The sequence below is a fragment of the Notamacropus eugenii genome, chromosome 3 (genome assembly GCF_028372415.1).
Source record: "Notamacropus eugenii isolate mMacEug1 chromosome 3, mMacEug1.pri_v2, whole genome shotgun sequence".
Taxonomy (NCBI): Eukaryota; Metazoa; Chordata; class Mammalia; order Diprotodontia; family Macropodidae; genus Notamacropus; species Notamacropus eugenii.
Genome location: NC_092874.1, coordinates 104994326 through 105008507, shown reverse-complemented (window position 1 = coordinate 105008507; position 14182 = coordinate 104994326). Strand labels below are relative to the sequence as shown.

General features: G+C 42.7%; 1 protein-coding gene across 1 annotated transcript in view; it reads left to right on the top strand.

The window, feature by feature from the left end:
• Positions 1 to 14182, top strand: part of CLCN1 (chloride voltage-gated channel 1) — a 36972-nt gene that overhangs the window by 21892 nt on the left and 898 nt on the right. The window contains exons 13-22 of the mRNA XM_072652487.1: positions 350 to 419; positions 617 to 727; positions 1893 to 2106; positions 3175 to 3308; positions 4484 to 4731; positions 5166 to 5268; positions 5526 to 5605; positions 5810 to 5848; positions 13349 to 13453; positions 13663 to 13749. Of these exons, the coding sequence (XP_072508588.1) occupies positions 350 to 419; positions 617 to 727; positions 1893 to 2106; positions 3175 to 3308; positions 4484 to 4731; positions 5166 to 5268; positions 5526 to 5605; positions 5810 to 5848; positions 13349 to 13453; positions 13663 to 13749 (1191 nt within the window). The remainder of the gene's footprint in view (positions 1 to 349; positions 420 to 616; positions 728 to 1892; positions 2107 to 3174; positions 3309 to 4483; positions 4732 to 5165; positions 5269 to 5525; positions 5606 to 5809; positions 5849 to 13348; positions 13454 to 13662; positions 13750 to 14182) is intronic.

The window sequence follows — 14182 nt, the reverse complement described above, 5'->3', positions numbered from 1 at the left end:
GACATATGGTTAGATATTGGGAGTGACTTCCTGATGAGCAAGATGGGGATGTATCAGAAAGAGAAGCCAAGGAATGGAGGAAAGTGCAGAATTAGGGAGCAGACACTTGAGGAGTCCCTGAATCTCTAACTCTTTTTCTCTGCTCCCCCCTCCCCAGTCATCTAACCTTATGGATTGGAAGAAGGAATGGCAACATATTAATTTCCTAAGAATTTAGATAGTAATTGTGACTACTAGGAATGGGGACATAAAAAGGGGAAACTGCCGGGCTGGATTCAGGGAAAAGACTGTCTCAGCACTGGGGGAGGGAGCTGCCTTCTCCCTGCTCTGATATCTCTGTCTGACCCAGTTCTGGATGTCCATTGTGGCCACTACTATGCCCATCCCCTGTGGGGGCTTCATGCCTGTGTTTGTGCTGGGTGAGTTCTTAAAGGGTTGCAGGAGTCTGAGGTCCTGGGAGAGTGATGGAAAACTTGGTTTGGGGGTTCTGGGTTGAGTTTGGGGGCTCTGAGGAGGTGTTGGCTTGATTCTGGAAATCTAGGGGATAGGGGCTTTGGGTGGCTTAGAAGGACTCTAATGCTGTGCCCCTCATTTACACACTCCATCCCTCACCCAGGGGCAGCATTTGGGCGACTGGTGGGAGAAATCATGGCCATGCTCTTCCCTGATGGGATCCTATTTGATGGGATCATCTATAAGATTCTTCCTGGGGGCTATGCAGTAATTGGTGAGACTATTCACTCTCTCCTACCCTACTCTCTTTCCCCACCTCCATCTCCACACACAATCAAATACTCTAAACTCAAGGGCTGTGTCATTAGCAATTAGATGCCTCCACTCTCCTCATCCAGGAACTATTATTGAACAATAATTCTCCAGCTCCTCATACTTAGAGATTGTGTCCTAATAAAGGAGACATTCTCCACTGGATTCCTCTAACCTAGTGACTTCACTGTCATTGGTGAGAATTTTTCTAAAGTCCCTCCATACCATCTTTGGTGAGATTTTCCCAAATAACTTTATCCTCTAAGCCAGGAGGACACATTTTTATCAGTGGGACCCCTTCTCCTCTTCCCTTCCCCTACCCCATCAAAACCTCGACCCTCTAGAATCAGGAGACCCTGACTCAAGTCTCAGCTCTGCTGTTTACTAACTGCAATCATACCAGTTGTGGATTAAGGGCTGGGAAGGACCTTAGAAGTCACCCCAGTCCAGCCCTGTCATCTTTGCACACGGGTAACCAAAAAGCAGTTAAAAGCTGATCTGGGATTTGAATCCTGGACTTCTGATTCTCAATGAAATGCTCTTTTCATTATCCCAAGCTACCATCAATTAAATTTTCTGAGCTTCAGTTTCCTCATATGTATAATGGAGGGGAGAAGTGGATTAGACTAAATAATCACCAGTTTTCATAGTCCATGATACTATGAAAATCCCCATTTGCTAAAAATTCTCTATTTCATCAAGGCCATGCAGAGCTATAATGCCCACCTTCCAAAATGTTTAAGGTCAGGTCTCCCTCAGGTACACAAACACCAGCCACGGTGGCCTTCACAGTTACCATGTTCACTCCTCTTTTGCCCCTTCTTATGTCCCTTCCTGGTGACCAGCTAGTCCCCATAAACCCCTGCCATGTCTGCAGTAACATGTCTTCCCCTTTCCCCTGTATCATTCTCTCATAATTTTCCACTTCTATGCCCCTATCATGGATGTTCACTTCCATATGTTCTTTAGTGTCCTACACTTGCAGTGTACTCCTTATATTCTCCATGTGACCTCTTTTATATCTTCCCTTTCTGAGGGGGAGGAGCAGAGGGGAGGATTGATGCTATGTTTTTCCTAGAGTTGGGCAGCATTGACCAGTGTGGTACAACTCTATGTTCTAAATCCAGGGGCAGCAGCACTTACTGGTGCAGTGTCTCATACAGTTTCTACAGCAGTAATCTGCTTTGAGCTGACTGGCCAGATTGCCCACATCCTGCCCATGATGGTGGCTGTGATCCTTGCCAACATGGTAGCCCAAAGTCTACAGCCCTCACTCTATGACAGCATCATCCAGGTCAAGAAGCTTCCATATTTGCCTGATCTGGGCTGGAACCAGCTCAGGTCAGTAAGAATAACTAAGGTGGGGCAGGGAGACTGCGGCAGGGGGTGGTTGTGGTATTGGGAGAGGAGGAAACAGAGGGTATGTGGAGAATCTTTCCTGTTCAGTCAATCCAGAATTAGATTATGTCTGATACAGAGAAAGTGATTTCATTATCATTGGGAAAATGGAACACTGTGGGATTCAGAGGCAGAAGAGAATATAGGCAGTCCTGGTACTCTGCACAGGAGATTCCCAAGAGCAGTTTCATTAGGACTTTTGGGTCTTAAGAAGAGCTTTACCATTTTATGAAAACTAGGGTTTACTAGGAAGGAGGTATGTTGTATGGGATAGTGGAGAAAAATGCATAGCAGTAGTCAGTGGAGAGAGTTTGGGAGAGAGACTAGTTGATGCTTGAAAATACAGAGTAACTAGGGGGCCCCTGATATTTGGTCCAAAGTCTTTCTTCCCTCATGTTATCACTGTGATGCATAGGGAAGTTAGCTCAATTTCTATTTGTTGTTGTTCAGTCCTTTCATCTGTGTCTGACTTTCCATGACCCCATCTGAGGTTTTCTTGGTAAAAATAATGGAGTGGTTTGCTATCTCCTTCTCCAGATCATTTTACAGATGAGGAAACTGAGGCAAACAGGTTAAGTGACTTGTCTGGGGATTGTCAGTAGTGACAGGAATTGTCCAGGGTCACACAGCCAGTATCTGAGGCCAGATCTGAAGTCAGGTCTTCCTGACTCCAGACCCACTGTGCCACCTAGCTGTCCCCAGTGTTTGTTAATTAGTCTTGGTCTTTGGCTCATGTTGCTCTAGAGTCAACATGTACCAGACTTATGGAAGTAAACACTGGTGAGAGCTGTGGTCAGCTACACCCTAATGCTATTTCTCCATACTTGCTGAGCTGATTCCTGGTTTTCTCACTCAAGAGAAGTGTGCCTAGGTTTTGCACTCTTACGATGGTAAAGCCCTTTGGAGGGGGAGAGATAACCTTAAGAAAGGCATCTAGAAGACTGGACATGGGAACTTGTCAGATGGGGTTCAGCCAGAGCTCACTCATTATGCCTCCTTCTTCTCCAGCAGCAAATACACAATCTCTGTTGAGGACATTATGGTACGAGATGTGAAGTTTATTTCAGCCTCCTGTACTTATCGAGATTTGCGAGCCTTGCTTCAGGCCACTACTATCAAGACCTTACCATTAGTAGACTCCACAGGTCAGTGGAAAAGGAAAGAGGCATATTCCCGAAGGAAGAAGGGGGCTGGGAGTATGCACTCAGAGAACACTTGCTATAATGGAAGAGAAGTGACCTTTTCTCCTTGTGGACATCCTCAGTTGATGACAATTACCCAAATTTAGAGAGAAAAGTCTAAAGCTGGGACACAGACACAAGAAGACAATACCAAGACAGGCAGTGTTACATAGTGAAAAATTTGCTTTCCTACCTTCATGCAGCTCCCAGCTTGGCTGCCAGTGGCTGACTGTATGACACTAGGCAAGGCATTTAAGATCTTTGGAACTAAGTTGCATATTTGTAAAATGAGGGGGTTGGGCTAGATCACCACTGAGGTTTCTTTCAGCTCTGAAGCCATGATTCTAGAATTTAAGATATATTTTTAGCATAGTTATGCTGTCTTCCCAAAGTCTGAACTCATCACAAGTGTCTTAATGGGTTTCATTGTTTGGTGACTTCACATTTGTCTTGCTGATAGACCCAACTTTATTATTTTTTAAGACATAAACTTTAGCAAGATATTTTGTTCTTTAGAATTTCTCCAGCATTTCTCCTAGTATCTCATTCTTTCTTCCCAGACAACCATCCATATAACAAAAATTCTTTTTTTTTATTTAAAAAAGGACAGTTAAAAAAATTAGCAGACTCAATCAATACATCAAAAAAAGTCTGAAGACATATTCCATGTGCTATACTTGTGGACTTTCCTCCTCTGCAAAGCAATGGGAAGTGTCTTCTCACAGCCATTCTTTCGAGGCTATGCTTGTTCTATATGATTTTACAACATTCAATTTGGATTGTTTTGTGGCTGTTCTTTCTGTTGACATTGTTGGGGTCATTGTATATATTGTTTATAGACCATGGACAGCAACTTTCAAAGTGTGTGGTCATTTTATACCAACTGAAATGAGGGTGAAATGAAAGTTGAGGCCCAGAGAGGTGCTCAAGTGGCAGAGACATGATTCTAAGGCCTTCTGGTCTATCCAAATCATGTGCATTTTCCACTATGGTATGCACTGGAGTTGGATTGGATCCATCAAGAAATTTATTGGAGCTGGGTTTTTTTCTTCTGAAGAGCAGCTGATGGGCCTCCTTTGCTTTTAACTTAACATTGTTGACTTATGGAGGGCCTCCTGGTGATCATGGCTTTCCCCTAGACTCGATGATCTTGCTGGGCTCCGTGGAGCGATCAGAGCTGCAGTCCCTACTTCAGCGTCATTTGAGCCCTGAGCGGAGATTGCGGGAAGCCCAAGAGATGGCAAGAAAGTTGGCAGAACTGCCCTTCACTGGGCAAGTGAAGCAGGTGGGTCAGGAACTCCCTAGGAACCGTTCATCACAGGGCCGACCACAGTCCTTTGCCTTTGTGGATGAGGAGGAGGAGGAGGACATCAGCGGAAGGACAGAGGTGATGAAACTAGAGAGGCATGGGGAAGGTTTATCCTCTTTCTGTTCTGGGGATGAGGGGATATGGCAACCAGAGAAAGAGAGATTGGAAAGTAGAGGGGGGAAGGAGGGAGGAGGGAGGAAGGAAGAGAGAGAGATAGAAAGAGAAAGAGAGCAAGAGAGACAGAGAGACAGAGAGATACCTAAGAGACTAGGGGCTTGTGACTCTAGAACTAGGACCTGGAACCCAGGTATTTCTGAGATTTAACACTCATCAGAAGATTAGGTTGTAGGTGGTGGCAAGAGATAAGAGTACAGAAGGACACAAGAAAGACAGAGGAAATATGTGGGGCCTAGCTTTTGATAGACTGGTTAGGATACATCTAGGATGTGGGGGGGATGTGGGTTATGGGTGTGCATGCCTCCTTGCTGAACTCACTCTGCTGTATCTTACAGTTGCCTCCTTCTCCTCACCCTTTAACTGCTCCCTTGCCCCCTGAGGAGTCCAATGGGCCTTTGACCCCCAAAAAGTTGCAACCAGAAGCACAGGATACTGCTGGTAAGAAGCAGCTATTTCTTAACTCTTCCTTCCTGTGGCTATCCCCAACCTCTTCCACCTGCTATAGTGGGAATGGAGTATTCCTGTGTGTGGCTCTCAGGGAAGTCCTCAGAGAATAGGGAAGAGATGTCTCAGTTGAGAAAATGGAGGGAGTTATTTTAAGAGAAGGCCATCTGCAAGCATTGTCTGGAAGGACCCTAGCTACCCTCTGGGGGAAGCCCCAGGAAGGGTATCAGTCATTCCCTCCTTCTGTTAAGGCCAAAGGTTTCCCATCCTACGGTCTTTGCTTCGCTGCTTACTGGGAAATGGCTTCCACACCAAGAAGAGGACGCTACAGGTAAGGGAAATCTCTGAGGGACATTGTGGGAGAGGATCTCAGGGATAAGGATAGCTCCATAGAAGGGAGGGTGCACTTGGGGGGAGTGGATTGTTCCTCAGGTCACAAGTGCTGTGTCCTTGAGGTGGGGCCAGGTGGCCCTTATCTCGGCTAGGTGGCACTCTGAGGCTAGAGGTGACAGTGACCCCAAATCGATTCTTCCAGGATCCTGTCAACTTTGTGGACAACATGCCACCTGAAGAGGTAAATGTGGGACGTGGGTATCAATTGAATGAAGAGGAATGTGGGGAGTAATAGTTTGTGAGGGATAAGGAATAAGACAGGAACCATCATGGTTAAGGTTAGGGAAAGTCTAGGAATCAGATTTATGTTTTGGGTTCTATTGTCACTGAGTGACATTAGCTATCTAACTTCCTTGTAACTAGATTTTTTAAAATTTTAAAACAAAGGTAATAACATCTGCCTTACTTATTATGGGACCATAGGAAGTCCTTCTGATGAAATTAAATGCCCAGTCCAGCGCTAATTTCCTCCTTTGTTCTCTTTTGAGAGCCCCAGGGCTGGGTTGAGTGACTGCCATGGTCCACTGCCACCCAAGCTTTCTCTGGTGACTCATCCCTCAGGTAGTCCTTGGGGAGTGATTTTCAGGAATGCTATCACTACTACTTTACACATGGATACACACACACACATACACACACACACACACACACAGAGTAATAAAAGTGTGCTATTCTTCACCCAAATTCCAAGAAGGTGCTCCTCTTGCACTTCTCAGGGTTTATTGTATGGCTCAAAGTTGATAATAGATGTGAAAGGTTTTTCTTTGAAAATTTAAAATTCTATGCAAGATGGGGGTGGGGAAATAGGAGAGCAGGAGAGGGTGGCAAGATTCCTTTGGCATAGGGCTGGGGAGTTGTCCAAAGGGGAGATGAAGGACAAAGAGGTATAAACACATTGTTTGTAAAGGCAGGACTCCCACAGTACACATCAATGGATCTTAGATTTAGGCCTTAGAAGTCATTTAGTCTGATCCCCTTATTTTTTTTTTTTTTTTGGATAAACAAATAGCTCTTTTATTGCTGAGGGAATTAGAATTGGGACTCCAAGCATGACCTAACTGCTTTTCTTCACAAAATAGTATTAAAGTGCCCATATATGTGTCATTCCCATGATTAAATTAACATAGAACTTTCCCTTTCTTCCCCCAACCCTTCCTATGGCAGTGAGGAACTCATTCTGGCCAGATGGGAGGAAAGGGGCTGCTCCATCATGTCCAGATGACATGCCTGTGAAGGGGAAGGGACTGGTCTGAGGGAGACCTAGATGAGAACTCTCTGTGGTACAGAGGAAGATCATGAAATGTAAAGAGGACCCTTGTGCTGACTTCTTTTCTCTTCTGGAGACATAAAGCCCTGGACAAAGAAACCCTTCCTTTAAGCAGCCTTTGTGGGTCAGTTCACTCATTTTACAAATGAGGAAACTAAGGCTTAAAGAGGTCAAGTGACCTACTCAGGTGAAAACCAAGTCTTTCTTAGTCTAAGTCCTCTCCAAGGGTACCATACTTCTCTGTCCATGAGGTGATGTTGGGATTGTAGCAGGGAAGGTATTTAGGCCATATATAGTCAGTTACGTAAGAGCCTACAGTCTAGAGATCGCCATTATCTACGAGCACCACTAGATCCACCTGTGTAAGAACCTAGGGACAGGCAGAGTCTCAGTCTTAACATATGAAAGAAACTGTGAAACTGGAAGAAGTAGTTTTGTTAATCACTCAGGGTCTTTTAGGGGTGGGAGGTAGAACCTTGCCTAGATATAATACATAAAATCCTGTAGTTTTAACTAATATAGATCTTACCTAGACCCAAATGGTGCCAGACTGTAGGTGCTAATAACTTAAACATAAGAAGAGCTCTGTTTAAACTAAAACTTGTTGGAGGTGGGAAGTTAGTTAGTCATCCAATCTTTACTTTAAGACCTCTATGGCAGCCCATTCCTCTAGTCTAAATTTGACTCTCTACAGCTTCCCCTCATTGTTCTATAGGCCCTTCTTGTCCTGAGTCTAAGTAAAATAGATCTAGTCTCTCTTACAGGTGAACCATTCAAAACTGGAATACAGCTACCACATTCTCCCTAAGTTTCTTTTCTTTAGGCCAAAAATATCCAATTCTTTCAACCAACCCTCAAACAGCATGAACTCCTGGTCACCTTCCTCTAGATGATCTCTAGCTTATTAATATCCTTCGAGTAACATAGCTAATGCATGCAAAGTACTTTGCAAACCTTAAAAAATTATATCAATGTTCATTATTATTACTCTTGGAGCAGTTAAGTACAGTGAACAAGAAAATTGGACCTATGAGTCAGGAAGACCTGGGTTTAAAAGCCTGCCTCAGAAATTCACTATCTAGGTCAGCCTCGATAAGTCATTTTATCACTGTTAGACTCAGTTTCTTCTTCTGCGAAATGAGGATAATTGTAGTGCCTACCTCCCTAGATTGTTGCGAGAATCAAATGAGTTAATAGATATAAAGAGTTTTGTAAACTAAAGTGCTATGTAAATGCGAGCTATTATCATTGTATTATTATCATTGACTTCCTAAAATGGAGTGCCCAAACTGAACACAATACTCTAGGTGTATCCTGATCAGGGCAGAATACAATGATTTTGCTATGCTTCTTTTAATGAAGTCCTAATGAGTGCAGAAGAGCAGAAGCTGAGATGGACAAATTACCTGCCATCATGGCCAACCAATAAGTTGGACAATTGTGACATGGCAGGAAATAACCACAGAATCACAGGTTAATAAGAATGCCTAGCATTTATACAGTACTGTAAGGTCTGCTTGGTGCTTTCCCTATGTCCTTTGTACTTCACAATAACCCTGTGAGGATGTTAGACTTGGAAGGTACCTTAGCAATCATCTGGTCTAATTCCCTTACTTTACAGATGAAGAAAACTAGGCCCAGAGAGTTTGTGATTTTCCCAAGATCACACAGCTATTAAGTGGCCTTCTGACTCCAAGTCCAATCTTTTTTCTAGTGTGTGAAAAGTTTGGGTAATTTGAATATAGACCAAAACAGATCACTTAGCTCTCAGACTTGATGTTGCTTTGGCTCTTAGGGGAAGACCCTAAAATGAAAGCTACCAGTATTGTAGGATATAATAAAAGACAGTAGCCAGCATGGTAGTCTTTTGCTCATAGACATTCTATGTAATGGGATCTTCTACTGGGGAATCACACACTTGGCATAAGACCAGACTCTTGTACAGTATTCCCTGTACTTACAGCTAATTCACTTAATTCAGATTCTATTTATAGCACTACCCATTTCTAAGAGTCTATTAGATCATTTTTTTGGGTAGCTGGGTTAAGGAATAGACAGGTGGGATCAATGCCCTTGAGAGGGTCACAGCTCCCTTCTAGTCCTCCTTCTCACCTTGTCCATATCACCACTCTTTCTTGTCACTTAGCACAATTAATTCTTGAAATACTTGGGATGCTACTTCTAGTGGGAATAGGGCAGCTGCTATACATGGCCCTACTTCAGACCCTGTGCATGTTGCTGATGCCAAGAAACAAAAGCAAACACCAGTTTGCTTGAGCATAGCCTAGAGTAGCTTCCAGGAAAGTAATTTTGCGAGTCCAGAGAAAACTCATATACTCCACCTACATGTTAGTAATCTTGTCTAGTAGTATGGTACTTAGCTCAGTGAGGTGATTGAAAATATAAGAATGGCACAGTATACCAACTAGATGCCCAGGCCTTTTTGAAAACAGGTAAACTGACATCATGAACTGACTGAAAAAGAATAGGACAGGAAAATATTTATTATATCCTAAACTTCACTGCTAGGCTTTTTTTTTATAATGGCCATTTTTCAGTTCCAGTCAGAAAGCTATCCCCATTTGTCTTCCGAATTAATTTTTCTTACTTTGTCCTATCTTTCTCAAGCCTTTGAAGGTTTACAAAGTGTTCTATGAACACTGAGATAGATAGTGCTGATAATATTACCTCCACCTCCACCTTAGAGATGTGGAAGACTAGGACTCAGAGATGTTAAATTGACTTGCCTGGATTAATATTAGCAAGTGCTGGAGCTCCAACTCAAATAATCTGTCATGACTGAAGACTAGTGGTCTTTCAAGTTAGACCAAGCTGTTTTATTTTGTTGTGTTTTATTTAGTTCAGGAAGAGTTAAGATTGTGGGGAGCTAGGTAATAATAAAGGGGACTTGAATTACTCAGACACAGCGTGGTGGAACACCTCACCATGAGGGGATATGAGCAGAGGCTTTTGGCCAGAACAAATGATGACTTACAGGAAGAAATAGTCCTAGAATTCATTTATATGTTGCACTTGGTCCTGAATAGTGAACAAGAACTGGGGCAGGAGGTAACTGAGGGTGAGTGATAATAGCACAATGAAATTCAGTATCCTGGTGAGAGACAGAATGATTAAAAAAAAATCTATCGTTCGGTTATTCAGTTTTAGAAAAAAAGGAACTCTGACAAAATTCAAGCAATAGGAAAAAATGGAAAAGGAAGAATTTAAAAAAGTAACCTACAGGAAGCATGGATCCTATTGTTTAAAAACAATTTCTTGGAAGTCTACAATAAATAGTTTTGAGGATGAAAATATCAAGTGTTTGGTCTGGGGGAGAGGTGAACCATACATGACTAACAGAGGAAAAGACATTTTCCCCTACAGAATAGACTCAAGGGAAGAGAACAGTTCCCTATTTGGACGGAGTGGCATGCCAACATATAAGTGGGTTCTAGAACTAGCTCTCTCTGAAGCCATCATGAGGATCTAATCTAAATGAGGAACACTTTTCAAATGACTCAGAAAGAATCCCTTGTAAGTGACCAGGGTTCAGTTCTGTAGCCAATATTATTCTACATTTTAATAACTGATCAGGACAGCTAAGTGTTCAGAGAGCTCCAAGACTGTAAGTAATGATGGTTAGCATTTATGTATCATTTTAAGGTTTTAAAATTGCTTTACAAATATTATCTCATTTTATCTCCGTGACAGTAGGAGGTTGGTGCTATTATTATTTCATTTTGCAATTGAGGAAACTGAGGCAGACAGAGTTTAAGTGACTTGCCCAAGGTCACACAGCTAGGCAGTGTCTAAGTCAGGATTTGAAGGTCTTCCTGCCTCTAGAGCTTTATCCACCAAACCATCCACAAATGATAGATTCAGGGTGTTAAAGTCAGAAAGGATCTTTGAGATCATTTAGTTCCATCTTCGTGGGCAGCTAGGTGGCACAGTGGATAAAGTACTAGGCCTAGAGTCAGGAAGAATCATCTTCCTAAGTTTATATCTGGCCTCCAACATTTACTAACTATGTGACCCTGGGCAAGTCACTGAACCCTGTTTGTCTTAGTTTCCTCATCTGTAAAAAGAGCTGGAGAAGGGAATGGTAAACCACTCTAGTATCTTTGCCAAGAAAACCCCAAATAGGGTCACAAAGAGTTGAACACAACTGAACAACTCCCCAAAGTCATGCTGTTGACTAATGACAGAGCAGTGACTAAACACCAAGTCATCTGATATGAATTCTCCAGCTCTTTATACTATCCTATGTTGCCTTGTTGTCCTTAAACTTATAAGGTGCTGCTTAGTGTATCTTCTTAAGGAATCATGGATATTTCCTTGGGGGATCCCACTGTGGCATAAAACCCATGGTGCACAACATAGGATTCTGGGCAATAAATCATTGGCAACCTTCACACCTCTGGTGCCTAAGGATACGATGCCTTGCCATAGAATCCATGGTATAAATGTTTGGTGAGCCCTTTGAGGGATACTGAATCACCACTTGGAATTTCATGTGTACCTTTGGTTGTCACACTGCGAGACAGACATAATAGAAGGGGCAGGGATTGCCAAGGGGAATCTACTACCAGTCTAGAATTCTTCAACTGGGGAAAAAAAAAAGACTTCGAGAGTGGTACAGTGCAAATCTTGTTAAATCATAAAGGAAACAAGGTGACATTATACTGGGGTATGTTTTAGTAGGGAATTTCCTTTAGTGCATGAGTTGGACTAGATTGCCACTGAAATCCCTTCCAGCTCTCAAATTCTGTGTTTCCAGGTGAACAAGGCCTTGCTTAACAAATCCTTGTGTATGCTAGATATTGGGGGCATCCCCAGAAGCTTGAAAGAGGTTGTTTAGAGCAAACAATATGACATCTGATTGCACTCAGTGGATAGCAAACATCAGGAGTTCCTTACCCCTAATAGATAATACAGACTGTGTATATGGTGTATGTGTATAATATACACATGTGTATGTACATATATATGTGTGTGTGTGTATGTATAGGTATATATACACACATTTTATATTCATATATACACATTCTAACTTTCTCTTATATATGTGTATACATACACATATGCATTCTATATTTGTATTCATTTATATACATTTTAATTTTCTCTTATACATGTGTATATACATATAAATACATACATTCTAATTTTCTCCTATACATATATGTATACAAGCACACACATATATCCAGCCTACAAAATGTAGGTCAGCATCTGTTCTGTAATATATAGATAGTCTTAGAGAGTTTCCAGGTTTACTGAGAGGTTTAGTGAGCCAGTATATGTCTGAGGTGACACTTAAATCCTAGTGATTCTGACTCAAAGGTCAGAACTCTCCACTCCTTCACACTGCCATGTTTTAAATAAATTCATAGGCAGATCCATAATGAATTATCTAATATAAGGAAGAAGCACAATCTAACAGCTTTCTGCTACACATATACATATGCTACTGTCAGACATAGGAACACATGGCTAGAACGAAGGGTGACCCAGTGTGTCAGCCTTATGGTTTTAGGAGAGGGTTTAGTTCCTTGGTTTCAGGGAGAAGTCTATGGGAGTCTTGTGTTTGTTTATTGTTTCCTTCAGATCATAGATCTAGAATTAGAAGGGACTTTGGAAATCATCTCATTCAAGTTCCTCATTTTATAGATGAGAAAACTGAGACTCAGAGAGGTTTAGTGACTTTTTCAAGATCACACAGGTTGTAAATGGCAGAGACAATGAAAACTCAGGTCCTGCGATTCCAAGACCATCACTCTTTTCGTTGCCCCACAATGACAAAGCAGATTCCAGGGGTTGGAAGGGACTCTGGAGGAACAGAAAGGAACAGAAAGGAAACATATAACTAGATATGAGGAGCTTTGAGTGGTAGTACTTGAGTAATGAATGGGTGGGGGGCAGGGAAGAAGGAATCAGCATTCTGTTAAATGTCTACTATGTTCTGGGCACTATGCTAAGCCCTTTATAAATATCTCATTTGAGCTATACAACAATCCTATGAGATAGGTGCTATTATTATCTCCATTTTACAGTTGAAGAAGCTGAGGCAAATGGAGGTTAAGTAAGTTGACCAAGGTTACACAGCTAGTGAGTGTCTAAAGCTGGATTTGAACTCAGGTCTCCCTGATTCTGGGTTCAGTGTTCTATCTACTGAGCCACTACCAGCCTCTGGGCAAGAAAGGAAGGTAACATTTTTCCTAAAGGGTCTCCATGGGCTGAAAGAGTTTAAATGACAAAAAATTTGATGATGATAGTGGTTGACATAGGAAGCTGAATGCTGGGGCCAGGAAGTCTCTTGGTAGGGTAGATCAGGAGCTCTGTGGCATCAGAGTTTGGTATAATCGAGTGCTGTGGTGACTCTCTGACATCTTATTCTCCTTCCTGGCCCTACAGATTGAGGCTTGGGAGCAGGAACAGCTGAACCAACCTGTCTGCTTTGATTACTGCTGCATAGACCCCTCTCCCTTCCAGCTGGTGGAGCGGACATCCCTGCACAAAGTTAAACCCTAATGCCTCCCTTCTTTCCTTGGTTCCCAATGTGACTTCTCAGCCCTGGATGAAAATGGCATAATCATTCATTTGGTGGGGGGAGGGAGGGAGGTACAGGCAAACTGAAAAAGCAGTTATAGCTTTTGAGTCTTTGGTGGGAGGTATGGAGGGCTGCCATGCTGTTGATCTGACCCTAATTCTCTGATCCTTCCACCCAGACTCACACGCTGTTCTCACTACTTGGCCTCCATCTTGCCTATGTGACTAGCATGGGGAAACTCCGGGGTGTACTGGCTTTGGAAGAGGTAACGGTGACATGTATCCCATCTCCTTATGAATGGAATAAGGCACAAAATCTGGGGTGGGGGACATAAAGAACAGGGTGCTGAGAACAGGTGAGGTGCCAATGCTCTATCAAGTTCCTTTGAGCATATTAACCCCAATTTTCCTCCCATATCTCCCCAGAGAGCCCAAGAACCTAACCTCTCCCACTTCCAATGCTGAAATCCAGAGCCCTGATAGACTTTGGCTTCTCTTCTGTGGCCTGAAGGGGGCAGAGTTCCTCATTCTAGAGATGCTCTGACATATTTATTCATAGGACAATGGTTGGGGAGATGACTTAGGGCACAGCTTCAGTCAAGGGGAAAGAGAGAGAGGGAATGATGAGGAGCGATGGGGAGGTGATACTAATTCGGTAAGGGATAAAAGGAAAGGATGTAGGTACAGAGTATTGATTGA